This window comes from Pangasianodon hypophthalmus, chromosome 20 (assembly GCF_027358585.1).
Source record: "Pangasianodon hypophthalmus isolate fPanHyp1 chromosome 20, fPanHyp1.pri, whole genome shotgun sequence".
In the NCBI taxonomy this organism is placed as follows: domain Eukaryota; kingdom Metazoa; phylum Chordata; class Actinopteri; order Siluriformes; family Pangasiidae; genus Pangasianodon; species Pangasianodon hypophthalmus.
The window spans coordinates 3943386-3964550 of NC_069729.1; the positions used below are offsets into that span (position 1 = coordinate 3943386).

General features: G+C 36.9%; 1 protein-coding gene across 1 annotated transcript; it reads right to left on the minus strand.

Annotated features, from left to right (window-relative positions):
• Positions 1 to 7188: 7188 nt before the first annotated feature.
• Positions 7189 to 20556, minus strand: slc2a9l1 (solute carrier family 2 member 9, like 1). The gene is made up of 12 exons (XM_026935174.3): positions 20456 to 20556; positions 19394 to 19489; positions 17631 to 17791; positions 17244 to 17368; positions 16426 to 16555; positions 14292 to 14440; positions 13748 to 13935; positions 10771 to 10881; positions 9938 to 10039; positions 9169 to 9244; positions 8937 to 9064; positions 7189 to 7785 (listed from the first exon to the last, which is right to left on the minus strand). Exons 1-12 carry the CDS (start codon positions 20477 to 20479, stop codon positions 7597 to 7599), a joined length of 1479 nt encoding a protein of 492 aa, XP_026790975.2. The 5' UTR covers positions 20480 to 20556; the 3' UTR covers positions 7189 to 7596.
• Between the last annotated feature and the right edge of the window lie 609 nt (positions 20557 to 21165).

A 21165-nucleotide genomic window follows, 5' to 3' on the forward strand; every position in this document is an offset into this window, starting at 1 on the left:
CCATATTTGCACTGATTTTTCGCTTGAACTCTTTCTGCCGCATGGTCGCGGCTTGTGTTGAGTCAGCTTCCCTGAATAGCTCCCATATCTGCTATTTATTCTCTCTAAGGAGGATGTGGAGTCTCTTTCGACGGTTGCTGAAATCCGTAATTATTGGTGTTTAAAGCCAAACTGTGCCAAATTACCGCTTAGCACTCTCAGCCTTAAAATAGCTTGATTTAATTATTCACAACTGTAGAATGCTGGAATGTTAACGGCACCGCAACAGTAACCCGTGAATAGGAATCGTGTGACTGCAATGGACGAAGATTTCCAGTCTGCTCCTCATCATGTGTGTTCAATTAGCACTGGCAGAAAGAGGGCTGACCCCAGATCAGTTCTGGGTTCCGTACACTAGTGGTCGGGATTTGGGTGCCAGCTTGGTTCAGATTCCACCAGCATAAATAGTGGGTTGAAACTGTTAACGATGTGTTGTAGCGATTAAAACCGTGCTTGGTCTAGTTGGGGAAAATAAAGAGAAGCGACAACGCCTTGGTGTGTTTTCCATATCACATAATTAAGACTGGCTGTAATGCCCTTTAAGCTATCAGTGTTCCCATTCCCTGCATCTCCAATTAGGCAGTGTATCCTAGTTATGTCAAGACAAATAACTTCTTTCTCAAGGGCTGTATGTGCATATGAACGTATGTTAATTCTACATAATGAGCTATGGTTTAAACAGAATTGTTCCATGGTGCTGTTGACTTCTGGAATCTGATAGTGGCTTAATCATGTATAACAGCATTTCTGACAGGAGTCACAGCTGTAATTCAAATCATAGGTTTATATTAATGCGCTTTTTGTAACACATTATGGTTTTTATACTAACAGCTCATTCACAGGGACTCTGCCACTGAAAACAGCTTCCTGGTTTCTCTGTAACATGGGAAGCTGCATTTTTTTTTTGTCTTATTAACTTCAAGAAAACATCAGTTTATACCTATAACAGGAACTAACATAAGCGATAACAGAAACTAACTTGTTTCACAGATGCTAAACAACGTTAAATGTAACTGTAAAAGGATAAAAAAAAATCAAGGTGTCATTCTTTAATAAATAAAAATGTAATTGTATGCAAGTGAGTGTAAGAGGAATGCAACACTTTGGGAAGTGCTGTTATAGGAATATAATCAGCCCTGCTCCATTTCACCACCCTGTCATTGATTATTTTCCTCTAACAGTGCATCCTGTCATGTTTTATTCCTTTTTTCACTTGTTCTTTTCTGTTGTTTTACTCTGTTCTGTTCTCCGCAGTCGGACCCCCCGAGGTGTTCTCTGTAGTGTGAACTGGTGACACATTAATTAACAACGCCCACTCGGAATGTGGGTCTGAATTGAAACATCCACTGTTAAATGGAGCCCATTCATGGCTCTTAATCCACAGTTCAGAAAGTCTCCAAGGTGTTTTAGATTCATGGAATTTCTGGATTATGGCACTGCTAATCCTGCAGAGAGCTTTGGCTCATGTCTCTGTCACTCTGAAGCATGCTAATGGTGTTACTGAGCTCCGTGTCACTCACATAGCATAACACTACATGCACACACATGCTTGGTATCTGCTGGATCACCAGCTTGCTCTACTCTTTCTCTGACATGAAGCTAAAGGGCGAACATACCAAGCACTTGCTAAGGGCTCCTGGTCAGACGGGTGGCCCCAGGCGACAAATCTCAACCTGCGAGTGTTCTCTGTGCTTTCATTTCATTCGTGAAGTTCCACGTAGAATCTTTTTTCCCTAGAAGAACAAACAGGAGGTTTTAGTGTAGAGCATATACCTTTAATAACATATGGTTATAATTGATTTCCACCATTTTTTGGACACAATGCTAATAAGGTCACAACGCAATTCCCCTACATAATCACTCAGTGGAGACCAGGGGTGGAAAGTGACAAATTATATACATACTGTATAACTAATACAATTAAATCATAGTACTTTTGCTTTTGACTTGATTTTTAAAACAATTCAACTGTTGTGCATTTATTTTTGATCGCCAGAGTAAAAGAAAGAATAAATTTAACCTCAGAAGACTGTAAGCCAATTCAAAGACACTGTAAACTTGAGATAATTCCACTTCCAGACCCAATCCAAATCAAAAGCAATTTTCTGCCCTAAGTCAGAAGCAGCAGTGTCTGAGACAGCGGAGACAGATGAGCGTCTCTGGCCCAACTGATCAGGTATCTTTAGTTTTAAATGCTTTAAAAGGAAATGGCGTGATAATCTGCAATTCAAACCCCAATATCCTAAACCCAGGGACATCACAGCTCAACATGCAACCTATGGAAACATGTACAGGTATGCTGTTAGCTAGCTAAGTGAACTAGAGTAGCTAGCCAGATATTTTTTGATGTTTTACAGTATAAAAGCTCTGCATTAAACTTAAGATGTCACTCTGATGTTCGGTATTGAACGATTGCCTGTTGTTTTGAATATATCTAAGATACCTGCAGGTAACACTCAGGATAATGTGCAAAGGGGCATCTTTGCTAGGTAGCTATGTGCTAGAAACAAGTATGAATTAGCTATCTAATGAACCTGGCACAGCTAGCTAATAAACCTAGCAAGCTACTGAAACCCCAACAGCTAGCAACATAGCAACGTTTTCAGATTAGTCGTGTCAAACGTAGATGTAATGTAATTTGTAAAGTAATTACTCAAATACTCGAGAACCAGATGACTTATTTCCTCTTTCTTGAGTAATTTTCTAGATCACTACTTTTACGTATTTGAATTATTACTGTAGTAGCAGTAGTCTTATTCAGATCAGTGCTGTTTGTACTCCACTGGTGGAAAGTCATACATACTTTTTTCTTAATGATTTCACTTGTATGAAATTAAATAAAGTCCAACCGTATTACCCTAGCTTGTTGGAGTTTGTACACATTTCTCATGATTAAATATATCATATAACCAATTGTGTGCACTTGCCTATAGCTAATTATTATGCATTATAAATAATAAGTCAAAATGAGCAAACACATCCCATGTTGCTCCATTTGGCTGCTAATGTTAATGTTAATACAAATGATTTTCTCATTATAATCAGTCAGTTTGTTAGATTTATGATGCCAGAAGGCGAGGAAGAAGTGCATGTGCTGTACTTGTTGAAAAAGACAGGAACGTTGCATCGTCACCCTCATGATGGAGAAACAAAGGCCATCTGCCCCCACAATCACGATCATCCAGATGAATAATAGTCGCCTTCCGTCACGAAGAGCCCAAATCCACATTCATAATCATGCTAATGGACCTAATTATACATCAACAACCTTGCCTGACCCCTCAGACCTTAACAGATTGCACTGTCATTGTACAGCTGCCATTGACTTTGTCTTGCCGACAGACACTGGCGTGAGATAGATGACACAAGCGCTGCTCTTCCGTGCTGTCAAAGTGCTTGTCATTCTCAGTACGTGTTTGCGCTGCATTTGTTCATTAGCTCTCTTTGACACCGAGCTAATTGTCCCTGCCACTCCAGCAGACGAGGGCGAACTTTGCCTGTCTGATAAAGCACTTAGCTAAAATGCTTTTGTGGCTCTCGTCTAAAAGTGATTGCCTTATGGTTATGGGTTTATGAATCCTTTCATGGTACGTATGAAAGTTTTATCAGTGCTGTATTAGATGCTAATTGAAGCTTACATATCTGCAAAACTTAGCTTTAAGCTTCTTTTACTTGATTTTGGCTTGGGCCTTTCACTTCATTGTAAGAGTTATGCAAGGATTTTCTTTTTCTTGTTTTGTTTCATTTTGTTTTTGTTGGTTTTGCATTTTTGCATTTCTTTCTTTCTGCATGTATGCACTTCTCTCTCTCTCTCTCTCTCTCTCTGTCTCTCTCTGCACTTTCTTTCATGCCAGATCAGTAATGCCACAGACTAAATCCTAAATTCTGAAGATAAACACCTCCTCCATCTGACCAGCCAGATGTACTGCAATTCAGTAACCACTCTCGTAAAACAGTTCCTCAGGAGCAAAGATCTCACCTGCAAATACACTTTGATGGGAGAGTTCTGGAAGTTCTCAGAAAGCTTTGGAAAACTGAAGGAAAATGAAGAATGTGGTGAGTATAGCAAACAATAAAAAAACTGAATAAGGCTTTGAAGACTAGACAAACGATTACCATCATCATTTTATTATCATGCTTTTTGGAAGCTAAACACCTGAAGCCAGTTTTAGACTGAGATTTCAGCAGCCTTTTAAGATCGTTACTTGTCACACTGTACAAGATCCCTGATAACATCATAGTTGAATTCTATAATAGATTGTATGATAAATGTGTTCTTCATGTCAGATTATACCATGATGATCCTGTAAAGATCGAACTATGATTATAGAAAATTATTACGTATTGCTTAAATCATCAATCAGTGTGATCTGGGCTCGTGCAGAAAACACAAACATTCTTGTGAGCTTGAGGTAATAAGGAATTGAGTATCATAGTGATGCTCACACTCTGAGATTTTAACAAAACATTTCCGACACTCCCAAACCTTTGTTTTCGGCTGTCTTTGGTTGTAATGGCACTAAATCGGTTACTGGTGACATATAGTGCAAAATCAGACTGACACTCGTACAGCCTGTTTAAGACTGAAATAATATCCATGCTAATACTCATATGAAGATGCTCTCTGTTTGTTGCTGCTTATTTAATAACATAGGAGGCCATCCAATCCATCCAACATTCAACCTTGTACACTCTTGACTGTACAGGTTTCCAGGGGAAGAATAGAGGATTTTCAAAAAAATAAATCTTCCAGAGATCCAAGTTAACTCCTCCTCCTCTTGGCATTCCTGTTTAGAGGAAGAAAGCAGCCAAACTTCTGCATTCAGCTAGTCCGACTACACTTTATTCCTTATTGGAGTCCTTATTGGCTTTCGAGCCTAGAGACATGACCTCCTACCACCAGTGAACCACAGGATTTTACAGTACATTGCTCTTTTCTGGATTTTTGACCTTTTTGAACAAAGAAAATCAACAGCCCAGGTCGTAGCACCACAGCTCACAAACCACCATGCTACTAGCTACTAATGTTTGCAAGTCGCTTTTTGGAGGGGTTTAAGAAAAACTTGACATGCATTTGCAGACTACAAGACCCATAGCTGAAGTTTATCTCACATTAACATGAACTGATTACATCCCATAACATAGCAGTAAATGTATATCACCAAGAAGAGGAATAACATTGGAGAAAACTGTCATTTATTGCTGAAATATAACAGTTTTGTTACTGCTGCTAGCTTTTTACGTTGCTGTCATTAAAACTGTCCCACCACATTGTGAGGTCTCTTGAAACCTCATGCACATGTCTGATAGTTAGTCAATCATTCATGGGCAGTGAAGACAACATTTTCTCCATTGGAATTCACGGCTTTGGAGTGCAGTTGACATTAGCACATGAATGCGAAGTGAGTAAACACACTCGATTAATTCCCAGTTTTACACTGATAAGGACTGGCAGCCAAGCGCTGATAAAACATCTCGTTAGTAGCGTGATGATGTCAATCATAATCTTTCTTGTCTACGAATAGCACGTTGTGTATATTTAAACAGTAATTGAGGTCGGGGTAAAAAAGTGCTGCCTGGCAGACGTTGATAAGGGGGAATCCCTCAGAATGAAGTCCCGCTGGACTCCTAAACCCACTGTGCTATAAATTCATGGGGGGTTGGATTGAAATGCAGATGAAGATCACTTTGGACAATGAGGTGGAGTTCATAATGAGTTTATTTCCTAATCCAAAGTGATGCCAGATCTCTGCAAAATTTCCAGCCCAACTACATCTAAAAAAAAAAAAAAAAAAATGAAACTAGCCTGAAAAGTTCGGGCATTGTAAAAGGGAAACATTTTTCTTGTGCTTCTCAGTCTTTGTGTCTGAAACCAGGTCACCGTGGTACGCACGCATTTCTGATTAGCATATTCATTCTATTAACATATTCTTATTTAGACCATTTACTTGGCATTCTGATGGTATAGCATAAGAAGTGCATAAAATGAACACTTTATCCAAACACACTCTCACAACATGATGACATAGCTAGCCTGCCTATGGAGAAAGTTGCTTCTATATCTGTATAGTTCCCTCTACAACAGAAGTGGTTCTGTACGTCACAGATACGCTATCTGGACTTATACTTTTCCTTTATATGCCCATGTTTGTGGAAATTGATTAGATTAAATTTTGATATTGGTAGTCACAGACTATTTTTAATCTCTTCAGACAGTTAGTACAAACAATAATTTTATTTTTTTCCCCCTAAACCTTTCAATAAGACACATGAGAATAAGAAACATGTATATATTTTTTTCACATCCATTACAGTGGACTTTGATTTTTCAATACGTGGCTAGAACTCTTCTATTTGTATTTGTATTCTTTTGTATTAGGTTATGTAGAAATCTCTCAAAAATTAAGAGCCGATTAATTAACCAGCTGTTTTTATCTTAATTTATGCATTTTGATGAAGGAAAATCTGTGAATCGATCATGTGACATACATTACAAGGGACAGGGTCTGAAAGGGTTAAACTAGCCCACCATCCGCAGACTTGAATTTTCCACCTGCAATCTTTCTGCAGTCTAGTTCCAATGCTAGCATAAAAATTTTCACCCTAACAACCATGATTATGGCCAGGTTTTAAGTTAAGAAACAAATAAAATACCAAATAATCCAACATGACTTCGATACGGCTACTTGATGTTATTATTGTAGCCATTTGCTAACAGTAACCTAGCAGTTAGCAGCATTAGCTCAGTCACAATAAATCCAACAAAGAATTTATAAAACTGTACACAATTAATGAGAATGAACTAACTTATTTGTATTTGTATTTTATTAATTTAAGCTACGAAAACCACAGACTCGATAGCTACTAGCTAGCTAGATAACATTAGCTAGAAGGAAGCATAACTAGATAACATATTCCTATGTGCTTGAAGAGTATATGTTTATTTCAAAATGTTTTACAAGAGTGCATGACAAATTGTTAACATTATATAAAATCCTAATAAATATGCTGTTATGTTTTCTTTGCTAGTTTCAAGCTACCTGTTCATCATTTATAACTCATAGTGTTTGCAATCTGTTTATTGAGGAGGAAGTTGTATTTTAATAGAATGAATGGACTTTTAAACTTTAAATGAACGGCTCATTAGTGTTCTTTTAGTAAATTCAGGTTTAATGTCATTTTTGCAGTTGTAGCAAATGCAGAGCAGAATTCACAATCTCTCCGCACAGGCAATTTAACTGATGAAGAGTGTGATGAAGGATTTGATTGTAAAACAGGTTAATCTTAAACTCTTCCTATAAAAGAGTAAAATGTCATATAGAAAGATGGAAATTACAAAACGGTTACAGAGCTGCCTCAGTACTGCATGGTTTTACGATACTGAGATCATTTTAGTATTAATATTTGAACAAATAAAATAAATTATAAACATACAATTAAAAAATTCTTACAGTTATGCAAATAATAATAATAATAATAATAATAATAATAATGCAGAGCATGGAATCAATAAACCATTTCACATCTGTCCTTTTTTGTTTTTTAAATTGTTTGTTTTCACAACTTTGTCTCCAAAAATTTTTCTTCCGTGTCAGTCCGAGAGCCACACACTCTGATTTTTCCAAAATCCTCAGCGATTTCCAGTGGAGTTTTGCCCTTTGTTTCTGGCAAGATGAAGAACATGTAGAGGGATGCCGCCAGACAAACACACGAAAAGATCAAAAAGCTGAAGGACTTCATAGCATTCTGAGGAAGGTAAGAGAGTATCATGAGCTTTTGTTCAGGTTTTCTATGGCTGAACAGTTGGAACAGAAATACCAGGCACAATTATTCTCTTTATTCCTGACTGCTTTTCATACGTATAACTGCAGAGTGCAGCTGTGGACATTTTAAATAGCTATAATTATGTACTTTAAATTTGAGTATAATAGAGCGTAGCACAATTGAACTTGTATTGTTGCATTGTACTGTATTGTTTATATTCTTTTTATACCACAGCACTACAAAAATTTTTCAATTCTTTTTTTTTAATTCTGGTCAGAAGGTATTGATTAATTTTCTGCATCAGCATCTCTGACAGCTGCAAGATTAATATTAATGTGCTGTCATCGTTTCTATAGTAACAGCTTACACAGGGACTTGCATGGAGGACACTGCATGTAAGCAGATTTATAAATGTATCGAGCTGTTGATGTGGTTAAGATTTCTGTGAGGAGATGTTTATTTATAGATTTATTTATAGACAGGATCTCCAGCTCCAGGAGTCTCCAGGAGGTTCAGCGCTTTGTAACAGAGCTATAACTTTAGGGAAAGGCTTCAGGACAGAACGCCTTACTCTTTGTGGTTTCTCGAGAACATGACAAGCTGCGTTTCTTTGTCTTCACTTCAAGAGAGAGGCTGCTGACGGAACGGCTGTTTAGAGCTGCTATAACGGAAGTGATACCAGGAACTAACTTGTCTCGTGGACGTTCCAGGACATTAAATGTAACTATAAATGGATTAAATGTATGTGTTGTTCTTTAAAAAATAAAAGATTGTTAGCGTTGACATATTGCTGTGGTATAAGAAGAATAAAACACTTCAGGATGTGCTCTTATGGGGAAATACGTTAACAGTAATGCCACTTCACCACACTAACCTGTTGTTGATTATGTTCCTGTAACAGCACATAAATTCGGGGTGAAAAGGTTAAAATAATCAATTCTGCATTAACTCTTACAAGGTTCCTCTAGTGTATTTTAATGTGGTCGTGTAAGAGTTAATACTATGCATCATTAAACAGTGGTGTCTGCTTGGTAGTTTATATATTTATAAGACTTTCCACATGCACGGTATTCAGCAGTTATATCATTTTAAGCTGCACATGCCCTACCATTACAGTGACATAAGAAACTTACAAGAAAAAATGGAAAAATGAAGCCAAATACAGCGAAGCTTCCCCATACTATAACTCCAATTAACACGAACGCAGCAGAGCGGTATGACTGGACAAACATCTCGTGACTGAGCGGCATGCTGACCCCAGCTGTCAATCAAAGATCACAAGCTGTCAATCAAATCAATTAATCATACATTCAAAGAGGTTAATTCTCAGCTTTTTATAGACTGTATTCAAGTTTTAAGGTTTACCTGGTCCTCCTCCGTGAGAGATGACAAACAGAAATACGAGGCCGACTGTGCAGTACGGAACCCAAAAATCATAATCCTAGTAGCAGGAGAGGGTGTAAAAAAATGACCAAAACTCTATTAATGTTAATGATTTCATCAAAACAGTATACTGTGTATATTAATATTAATATACTGTGTATATTAATAGTATTAATATACACATGAGGACAGCTTTCCGGACACAAATTAAGGACTTGGTTTAACCCATTTTCCATAATTTATCAAAAGTGTTTTAAGTTACATATTCAAAGTGAAAATCAGGAAACATATCTCCAGAAATACGGGTATGTATAAACCTTCATACATACTTCATGCAGTAAAAACAGTTAAGTGTCATTAACGATAGTAATGATAAATAACATGTTAGTTTAAATATCAGTTTTTAGGTATTAATTCGCATGACTTAGCAACTGGACTAATATAAACTGCTTAACGTGTTGAAAAATTGTAAATACTTAAACACTTAAGAATTAAGGTACTTAAAAATAAAACAAGACAAATTAACATCCAAACATTTAGTTCTCTTTTAATTAATGTTGAACTTTTCCTGTAATTGGTGTCTTGGGCTATATTTCTAAGTTGGTTTTCAGGATAAGGTTACTCCTCGTTTGGAAAAGTGACCCACATCTACTGAACATCTGAATACCTAATCAGCAACAGGACAGTTCATCTAAACCCCACACTATATACGACGTACAGATGTGGCTGGTGTGAAATAAAAGAGAGTCACCTTTAGATGAAGAGTGATGGTGAGCAATAGCATAATGGCCCCCATGATCCCAAAACCTCCCCAAACCAACACTCGCCTTCCAACACGGTCAATCACCAGGCTCTGTGAGAAAAAACATTAACACATCATATAGTGATACTACACCATCATATGTGCAGGGAGTTAACGTTATGTTTACTTTTATTGATGATGCAATACCAATGATATTTTAATGATGTTTCTAAGTTCATGACACTTGAAATGCAACATATTTTTTTTAAACACACCCTAAACTTCATAAAATGTTCTTTAATGATTATGTGGAAATGTTTAAAATGCTGACCACATTAGAAAATATGAGTTACAAGCAAATGTTATTACATCATAAAATCTAGGAGCCAATCATGTTCTAATGTGCAAATGTGTTGTAGTAGTACACCCATAGGATTAGGTTCTAATTCATATTCATAGAGCTTGTTTTTTTCAGGAATGGTAAAAGTGTAGATGCTTTTGCTCTGTTTTCTATTGTCTAATGACATTTTTATGATTTAATGTAGAATAAACTGAAAAACAAGGGTTGAGGTGAAGTACTTTTTAAAAACATACCAGGCAACATACAAAGAAGCAACATACAAAAATTGTTTTGATAACTAGTGAAAAGTTTGAGAGTGGCCCTTTTTTAAAGAATATCCTAGCATTCGTACCTAAATGATGTAACATTTGCAGGAATTAACACTGCAGTATCATGTATCATTTATTGTTGGACTGTTTGGAAATTCGTAGTAGACACCATGATCTACGGAAGACCGTGATGTAAGGTTTTAATGTCATCTGTAATGTAATCTATGACTTACACACATGATGCTGGTGAGGATTTCTGAGAACCCAATGCCCAGAGTGATGTACCGGATCTTATCCACGGGAATACCAGCTTCCTGGAAGATGCTGTAAGTAAAAACGCTGATCTGTGGAAACAGAGTAGGAGTGCAATATGAATGCATAAATATATGTTATGGCAGCAGACAAACAAACAGCCATGATATGATCGTAATGACTCATAAATATCTCTTAGAAAGATTTACTACTTTTTTCTAACATTTTACACAATATCAAGAATTGTAAATGTTTCGTTTTTAGAAATTAATATTAGAAATCTTTCAGAAATTCCTTCTGTTGTAACTGCAGAACAGTCTGTGAAAGGTTTAGTAAATAATGGTAAATAAATTCCTCATAGAAACTGTGAAATGATTCCGCAGAGCTTACATTTTGAGTGCATAGTAACTCTAGTTATAACTGATGTAAAGGTCAGATTTTTTACAGTCTTCATATGATTTTAAGCATTTTTATTTTTCATCTTGTTCATGGAGATATCACTCTACTTCAGTAAGCACACCATCCTGGATCAAGAGCCTATCCAAGGAGCACTAGACATAAGGAAGGTCAGACAGTAGCCTGACCTGATAATTAAACCAGAGACCCTGGACCCCCCAGACAAGCACGCTACTCACTGCACCACTAGTGTCCCTGAGTTTTTTTGTTATAATTTTGTTATAATAAGTGAGAATCAAACTGGGGGGAGGAAGTCTGAGCTGTCTATACACATTACTATCTACTTGCTAAGTTAGTAAAATGTATAAATGAATAAACACAGGGCTTTTGTTCAGCATATTTATGACCAACAGCAGCCCTGACATTTGGTAACTATCACTCAAGTGGAAAAAAAAAAAACAAGCTGAGATTTGAACCAAGAACCTCAGGAATAGAAGGCAAAAGTTGTACCACAGAGCCACCATGGTATTTTGGGGAAAGTTTGTTCCACAGTTGAGCTGAGATGCAGTTCAGGGCAGCTCAGGGCAGCTCAGGGCAGCTCAGGGCAGCTCAGGGAAGCTCAGGGAAGCTCAGGGAAGCTGAGAGAAGCTGAGAGAAGCTGAAGACAGCTGTGCTACAGTGGTGCAGTGGGCTGGTACGCAACATAAATGTATGTGTGATCATGATCATGGTTCGAGGCTTGGTTTGGGTTGTATGTTGCCTTTATAAGCATACAGCTTTGTGTATAAGGGTTGTCAAGTAAAAAAATAAACCCTCCAAAAATTAGTATCTGTTACCTACTGGTGGCACTGTGGGTAGGTAAGTGTGTATCAGGCTATCATGGTTCAAGGCTTGGGTGTGGTGGCATGTTTTCTTTAGCTGCACCTGTTCTTGCGTATATGTGCTGTCAGGTAAAAGATAAATCTCTAAAAAAGAGCTGGGGTTTCAGAAGGCACTGGTGGCTCAGTGGGCTGGGGGTGAGGTCTGGGCTGTCCCTGCAAGCACACAGGATCGAGACTGCCTCTGGTGAGCTGAAGGTGCTGGAACCTGGTGGGGCACTAAATCTGGCAAAGTGAGAGAAAGAGAGTGAAAGCCAGTATGTCCCACCTGGGGCTCCTGGAGAGGTGGAGGGAGGGGTTATGCTGCTCTGGGCCATATATGTATATCTATTTAATATACTGTATATATTACTTTTGCATGCATATATATTTATTTAACTATTGTCTTGCTAGGCAACATCAACCACATTACTCTACTACTATACTGTTATTGGTGCACTTACCTTCCTTAACTTATGTTACTTAGTAATAAGTTATTTTACTTACTTAAAAGTTACTTTAAATAAGAAAAGTGACTTTTGTTACATAGTCTCTGTCTTTCTTCACACAGGCTTAAGGCCTTGCTTTTCAGACCCACTAAGACTCAAACCCTGAATCCCAACACCATGCCTACACCCACTCTAACCTGCTGAGCCACTGGTGAACTACCGAACTACCGAACTACCGAACTACCAACCTTTCTTTTTTTTCACACACTTATCCTTCAGAAGCAACTGTGATTATTTTATTTTAATAAAATAATCACCATGAGCTTTGAACCAAGCACCACAGCATTAAGAAACAAGTTCTTCTGTATGTTATCGAACAGCTAGCTAGCGTGCTGTGGTGGCTCAGTGGGTAGGTGAGTATTTGTAGTCAGTATGACCTTCATGGTTCAAAGCTCTGGTCAGGTGGATTTTAAACAACTAAAAGTCAAGCTATTTTCTTTATAAGCATGTGTAGGTGATGTGAGGATAAACACCTCTAAGTAAACTTCTTTTCCTGGAGGTACTGGTGGCTCAGAGACCTGGAGATGTGGCCTGTCCTAGCACTATGAAACACACAGACTTGATTTCCAGCAGTGTGTACAACCCACTAATCCATTCACCTCTACATGTCAGACATCACCATTTTATATTCCGATTCTTACATTAAACCTTAATCTTTGGACTAAAAATGTTCTTCTTAAAAGTTTCATGGAACTCACAATCTCCGTTTATCTTGACAGAACACGAGGGCGCCACTTCAGTTTATCTTTCAGGATCGAGCAGAGACAAGAGCACCGGCTCAAAGATTACTAATAAGGGATCACTCAAAAGACTGATGATTGACTCATAGGTTGATTTGCTCATCTGCTATTTTTATTGTGGGTAAGAAAGATGACTTTTAGTGTGGTAATGAGTGATAACCCTCAGAGCAGCATACAACGATGTGAAAAAGATCAGCGGATCAGGTTTGAGGCAGATCTTTCCCCAAATAAATGACTTAATTAATTAAAAATAGGATGAGATACAAACAATTGACACAATGCAATCATTTGGTTGTGGAAAACTGTAAACGGTCCACTTTGACTTATTACTATTGCCCTGAATAGCTAGCATGCCTCACAGACTAACTTAAAGGATACCAGGTTTCTGATGTTCTGCAGCGGATATAGAACTGTATCAAGCATCATAAATGATAAGTTATCTTTAAGGATATTTACTCCTCTGATACCGGAGAACTGGATGGATTCATAGAGGATGACCACAGAGAGACACTGCCAGCGGACACGCGAGTCTCTCAGCAGCTCGAGCAGACTCTTACTGCGTTGTCCTTTCAGAGTGGCCTGCTCCACCTGCATCTCCTCAATCTCCAGTTTATATTCACCCGGACCCCACAGGCACTGCAGCGCTGCAACAACACATGCTTTTATTGTGATCCAGGTTTCAAGCTACCCTTTTGTCTTATTTATTTCATGAGTGAGAAAAAAACAACTTCTATAACGTGAATGATAACAGGAACTGACTTCTCTCACAGACGCTTCTCAACATTAATTGTAACTATAAATGGATAAAAAGCAAGCATTGGCAATTTCCTGTGGAATATGATGAATAAATCAGTTCCTTACTTAACATCTTCTTCATTTTATTAAGGCTACCAAACATAGCACAATAGTGTTCTTATGCCTATTCATACATTTTTGCTTTAATAACAGATGGTAGCGAGATTAATAATATGAAAAAAGATGGATTAAACTAAATTCTCACCTTTCTTACATTCCTCAAGTTTCCCTTTCTCTATCAGTAAATATCTTGGCGCTTCAGGAAAGAAGGGCAGCGTTACCATCTGAATGAAAGAGAAAAATGCCGGAACACAGAACAGGATGGTCCACGACTCCTCTTGACCCAGGATCTCACTGTCACAACAGACAGAGTGTTTATTAGCATGTATGAAGGCTGTTAAAATGAGAACAGCGCTAACTGGAGTGTGAGAATTATATACAGCCAGCTAACATAGCAGCTACGTAGCATAAGCTAACCTGACAGGATTTCTGAAAGCACTGAGAGTCAAATTCAAAAATGTCTACAACTTTTACTGTTAAAACAAGCACACACGAATATTTCTGAGAGGAGTTTAAGTCATATTCAAACACTTTTATATTCATTGGTAATGCATTGGTAATTGCTTTGATTATAAAATACTACTAATGACCTATAAAGCACTGAATAATCTCACACCACAGTACCTGAGTGAAACTTTGTTATTTTATGATCTGCTTCAATCAAAAGGTGCAGGCTCTTTGTTGGTACCTAGAACACTGAAGCCTACAGCAGGGGGTAGAGCTTTTTCTTACAAAGCCCCAAAGATATGGAACATCCTTCCAATTAATGTTCAGGACTCAGACACTGTCTCAGTCTTTATTTTTATTCCAGGCTGAAAACATACTTGTTTAGTCAAAGAAACTTATTTGTTTAGCCTTTTGTTAATAACTTTTCTCTTAGCTAAGGGTGCAGATCTGGAGGGTTTATGGGCATAGAGGGTTCTGTTTTAATGCTAGCTGGTGAGCTAACAGAAGCTAATCTGGCAGGATTTCTAAAATTTTAAGTGATATTCAAAAAAATTTTGTATATAAATTAACCTAATGTTAACAGGACTTGTGACAAGATTTTAAGCAATTTTCAAAACTGTTTACAGTCGTCTTTGCTAATGCTAACCAGATAGCAAACATAGACCCGATAAGACTTCTGAGCCTGTTTTAAGCCATATTCAAAAGGTTTCTAGTCTTCACTGCTAATGCTAGCTGGCTAGCTAATATAAGCTAACCTGACAGGATATCTGATTTTTAATTAACATAAAAATATGTTTATAATCTTCTATGCAAATGCTAGCCAGTTAGCTAACATAAGCTACTTTGACCAGATTTTTGAGGATGATTTAACTGATACACAAAAACTTTTATAATGTTTAATGTGAATACTAACCATATAGCTAACATAGCCTATGTTAGCTATATGGTTAGTATTCACATTAAACATTATAAAAGTTTTTGTTGGCCATATGTCTGAGAGGATTTTAAGTTATATTCCATTTTTTTTAATAATCTTCACTCATAATGCTATCCAGATAGCTAACATAGGCTAACCTGACACGACTTCTGTTTTTTAATTCGGAATCAAAAATGTTTTTAATCTTCAATGCTAATGCTAGACAGATAGCTAACATGAATTAAGTTGACAGGATATTTCATAAAACATTTTTGAGCGGAATCATAAAGGTACGTCTGCTCATAAAATTTTTATAGAACTTCACAGCATTAAATCCAAGAGGTCCAGACATGTTCTTCTACATAGCTTTTATATTAGGGTTTAGCTGAAAACTTTAATTAACTTCATGCCACGTTTAATAGATTAAATCCATCGTATGCTTCAGCAAGCTCTCATTTTCCAAAATCAGTTAAACCCCCAGAGACCTGCGATCTGCCCCACTGATCTTCCCATGGATAGAAAAGTAGCCATTAATATGTAGGGTTAAATATTCTGTTCAATTAATTGGTTATTATGCGGAGGTCTCAGCACTGATATCATGGAAATGTGATTACAAGAAGTTCTAGATAAATCTAGTTCCTTCCTAATGGGTCGAGAGTTTTGAGCTCATTTTCTCCTGCCATTCAATTAAGCTGAAGGTGCAGGAGATCATCTCCCTTGAGCTCCCCTACAATTTAAACCCTAATTATAAATATTACCATGTCTTATTTTCTCTTTCATATACATCAATAGACCAGGCTGAGACACGGATTAGGCGAAAGCCATTTATTAACTGCGTCGACTCGGTTCTATTCGATTTGTAATTAAGCTCTGCAGGATTAGAGCTGCACACTTCAGTAGGTTCTCATTTCCTCACCTCAGACCTACAATCTGCCCCGTCAGCTTTCCGATGCTAGTGAAAATAGCCAATGTTACTGACACTGTCCCTCTTATTTTCTTGGGTGCGCTCTCTCCGAGGTAGATGGAATGGATGCCCACAGCTAATCCTTTAAAAAACCAGTAGAATAGTAGAATAAGATCAGAGTTCAGGAGATTAAAAAAAAAATCAACACAGGAATGGTTTTAAAGAAACACATTTATTAATGACCATCTCAGTCTCTGGATTTGAAACCCTACTGAAAACCTGTAGTAATTTAATAATAATAATAATAATAATAATAGTAATAATAATAATAATAATGAACAACTTTATTTATAGAGCACTTTTTATACACACAGAAGCTCAAAGTGCTAAATCAATCAAGCAGCAATAATTAAAAGAGTAACAGAATTACTCTTTCAATAAAAATTAAAAGTAAGGTAAAATGTAAACGAATAACTAGGATAAATAAATAGCATAAATATAAGCATAAGGAGACAAAATGGAGTGATGCTGTGATTCTCTCCATGGGTAGGACTCTCAAAATATTCATTGTTTAACAGTTAACAGTGAATAACAGAAAAAAAGCACTATACACAAAAAAATTAAATAAAATGATACAATACCTCTGCACGTTTGAGCTCAAAATATCACTTATTGAATGTTATTCTTTTAATACATCATTTTTACAATTTTGCCATTAATTCTGAACTGTACTGTACATAGTACACATGAATGCATAAGTGTTCACTGTTGTATTTGCAACTGAATAAAAGAAAGAGAGAGAGAGAGAGAGAGAGAGAGAGGTAGGTTACCTGAGGTTACACCGAACAGGAAGCGAGACAGCATGATCATCTCAAATGAATTTGCAACTTTGCTTGTCATCATGATGGTTAAAGAGACGACGTTGAGTGCATTGTTCCAGATCATTGCTTTATTTCTGTGAGAAGGATTCATAATCCAGAGTGAGCGGAAGGTAAATGTCTTCTTTAGAAATAAAGAAAAGGACATTAGGCAATAATCTAACTGTGATTCAGTCTGTGAACTCTCTGCTGGTTTGTACACTGAGCTCAGGTTAGATTATTGCCTAATGTCCTTATTGGTTAGATTATTTCCTAATGACTAACATTCTGTGACATATTAAGTCCTGATTAGTAAACAGGAAACAATAACTAAATAAATCAAATAAAAAAAACACACACCTCCCCAGAAGACTGAGGACACAGCGGATACTCATGGCACCGCAGAGGCCTCCGACAGAGTAAAAGGCCACGACTGCGGCCCAGATGAGCGTGAGCGTGCCTTCTCCTGGAGCTTCGCCATACCTCAGAGTCCAGCTACTGTTTATAAACCTCTTAATGAACTGTGGACGGAGACGGCATGATAAAAAGAGCTCACTACAATCCGAACTTTTACAAATACCGCTCGAGATGTTTGAATGATATATTTTTAGACTTTGAGCCAAGACTTGACATTCTTCACTGTAAGGAAGAAAAGAGTTGGGGGCATGCTTTTGTAGGAAAATAATCAGTCATGATTTCATTTCACTGCACCTCGTACTGTGTAGGGTTGTGTGTGTGACCAATAAAATATGAAATCTGATGCGTCCTCGTCCGAACTGGATTTACTGTCACCGCACCCGAATTTAATTATTTTCCAATAAGCGTTTTAATCTTTTTGTACCTCAGCAATTTCCAACGATAACAACTTTTAATTGAGTAATCGTTTTATAGTTACATTTAATGTTGTGGAACTTCTCTTTTTTCCTTTTGAAATTAATAAGACAAAAAAAAAAAAAAAAAAAAACCACACACACAGCTTGTCATGTTACAGAGAAACCATAAAGTGCAAACTCTCCCATGTGGAAAAGCTCTGACACTGGAGACTCCTTCCAGAGAGAGAGAGAGAGAGAGAGAGAGAGAGAGAGAGAGAGAGAGAGAGAGAGAGAGAGAGAGAGAGAGAGAGGTCTGTTACTGTAGAAATGATAATGAGCACATTAATATAAACCTGTCATTTGAAATAGAGACAGAACTACTGTCAGAGCTGCTGTTATAGGAAACTAATCAACACCTTTTGACCAATCAGAATGGAGAATCCAGCAGCGCCGTGGTAAAATCTTATCATTCCCAACTCTTTTTGTGCAGAAACTCGGGCGGTAAGGCATCTCAACGAATTCGAAAAAGACTAAAAATACTAATTTACAAGAATATTTAAATAAGTACAATGGAGTGCGAAAGTTTGTACACCCTTATATCATAGTGAAGAAAACAAAATGATGTATTTTATACCAAAAAGACATCTAGTCGGGTTTCAGAGATTATTGAGATTATTGTTCCTTCATTATTACTAGTGACAAAAATGCTCAAATAGTAAAACAGTACCAGGTAAAATATTCAGACAAGTCCATAAGTTTGTATCCCTAGTTTTAATTGTAATATAAATATTCTATGATCATTTCTATGCCCATTGTTTGCCTTTATAACAGACTCCAACATTCTTTGCATCCTTTCAGTGTAGATCTTTTTATATCAGTTTAAACTAGTGATGCATTTTCCTTTTTTTCCACTGAATAACTATGGGGGGTGAAAACTTTTGCGCTCAACTGCATATTGAACGAAACAGTTGATTATTTTTAGAATAATGGTGTTCGTATTATCATGTGTTAGACGAATAGGCACATGACTAAGTATATTAAACACAAGGAGCTGATTAGATGATTATAGTTACAATATTATATTATAATGTATTATATGTTCGAGTGTGTGTGTCAAACTCTTATACATAACTCAGATAATCTAAAAAAAGTGCTACTAGTTCAGTATTATTTAACATTAACCAGTTTATAAGTCTTTATCTTTCATTTACATGTTTCCTGCTTGGCCCAAGAAGCATGTTACTTTTCCTAAAAGAGTTTGCTGGAGACTGAAAGCAGCCATAAGTGACACAGAGGATGAAAACAACTCACTGGAGATGGAGAGCTGATCAGTGTGTTGTGGCATCCCATCTGAAAAGATCCTCCCAAACCAAGAACGATGATGAAGAGCAAAGCCTTGCCCTGGACCTGAAACGATTCAAACATTTCCAGTTCCAGTTAAAAAAAAAATCTTTTCCAAATCCACTCTTCTTCAATGTGTTACAGGATCGGACAGAATTCGTTACTGTTTCTCTCTCTGATGTCCAGTGTTTTGGGTTTTTTTTCCGATAACGATCCTAGGTATGGGATCCGTGGCATCTCTAGTAATCATGTGAAGTAATTAAGAGTTTATATTTAAACTAAGGTTGCAACATTAAAGAAGTCTCGGTGTCATCTTGTTAAAGGAAAAGTGTATCTGAAGTTTTCCTCTTGATTTGAATTTCAGTTTTCCAATGCCAAACTGCACAATGCTAAAGTGGAGGCTATAAATGTTCCCTAGCTACATTTGCCTCGTACCTCACATGAACGGATGGATGGATGAGGTGTGTGATTTATTTATTTATTTATTTTATTTTTGGCCAAACTGTTCCTTTAACACTATGCTTTAAAGCTCTGGATGCTCACTGTCTGAAATATGTTGATCTGTAATGCGTCAATCTTCCCGAAAAGTCAATAAATAAACAAATATTATAATAAATTATAAATATTTCTAGCAGTTTTGCTAGAATTTGATAGATTTAAGACTTTACTACTACTACATTGGTGTGAAGTTGTACTAAAGCAGTCATATTGGGCTGTATCATTATTACTGGACCACAAATTTTTTTAACAACTGTACATCTAAATTCAACAATATCTGAGCTACTTAATAATCCAGTTATTAACTCAATTTTCTTGTTTCTTGTCACAGCTTCACGTTTTCTGAAGTCTGGATTTGTGTCTGGAAACATAGAAGAAAAAAAAAAGCTATTGGATGTAAATAACTGGTGATTTTTATATATTCATGTATGTGAATTCCTGATTAAAGGACAGCAGACTGTTTTAATTAAAAATAAAAAATGAAGTCAGTATCAGATAGCTGATTTTTATAAGCAGAATATAAATTTTGCTTACCAGTTGCTTCAAGAAGCTCTCCATGTCTGTCCACTCGCAGTGTAACACTCACTGTAACACTGCTGACTCACTTTGACCAAACTCATCTGACGCTCGGTTACACATTTCGGGTAATAAGTTTAATTTTTTACGGCGGATTGCATCCTGCTAATGCAATAAGCCTGAGAGTGTAGACATTCGTGTGTGTTAAATACTCAGTTATATAATATAAGCTTGACATCTGGGAGGGGGTTTTGATTTTGACTCAGGGAGTTTGATTTTGACTGAAAAAGGATAAACAATCTTAATTTCTATAATTAGTATCAAATCCAAAGTTAGTCCCATGCTTTCCATCAATCAAAGCAACTGGATGTATCATTTGCTTAATAAGGCACATAAAGGTGTGGTTTGTGTTTTTGAAAAATTGTACAAAGACCCGCAACAATCACATAATTTCAAAGATATCTTAGCAATAAAACTCTAATCTGAAATATTACCCCATAATGGAGCTCACCAGTTTGTTTTTTTTTTTTTTTTCATTTCAGCCTTCTATTTGTATTTTTATAGCCCAGCAATAAGCTCCGCCCCCAAACTGAAACCAAACTGTTCATGTTTTTATTCCAGAAGGAACTCACAAGGCATCGGTAGTTCAACAGTCCGGTTACAGGAAGATCAAGTCTTATCTGTTTTTAGTGCATGTGTACTTCACTTCGCAGCCAGGAGAGGGCGTT

Coding starts and splice junctions, on each gene's coding strand:
- slc2a9l1 (XM_026935174.3), bottom strand. CDS start 20,479: ATGGAGAGCTTCTTGAAGCAACTG. Junction 19,490..20,455: donor AGAGCTTCTTGAAGCAACTG/GTAAGCAAAATT, acceptor GAATCGTTTCAG/GTCCAGGGCAAGGCTTTGCT. Junction 17,369..17,630: donor GTCCTCAGTCTTCTGGGGAG/GTGTGTGTTTTT, acceptor TCCTTCTCACAG/AAATAAAGCAATGATCTGGA.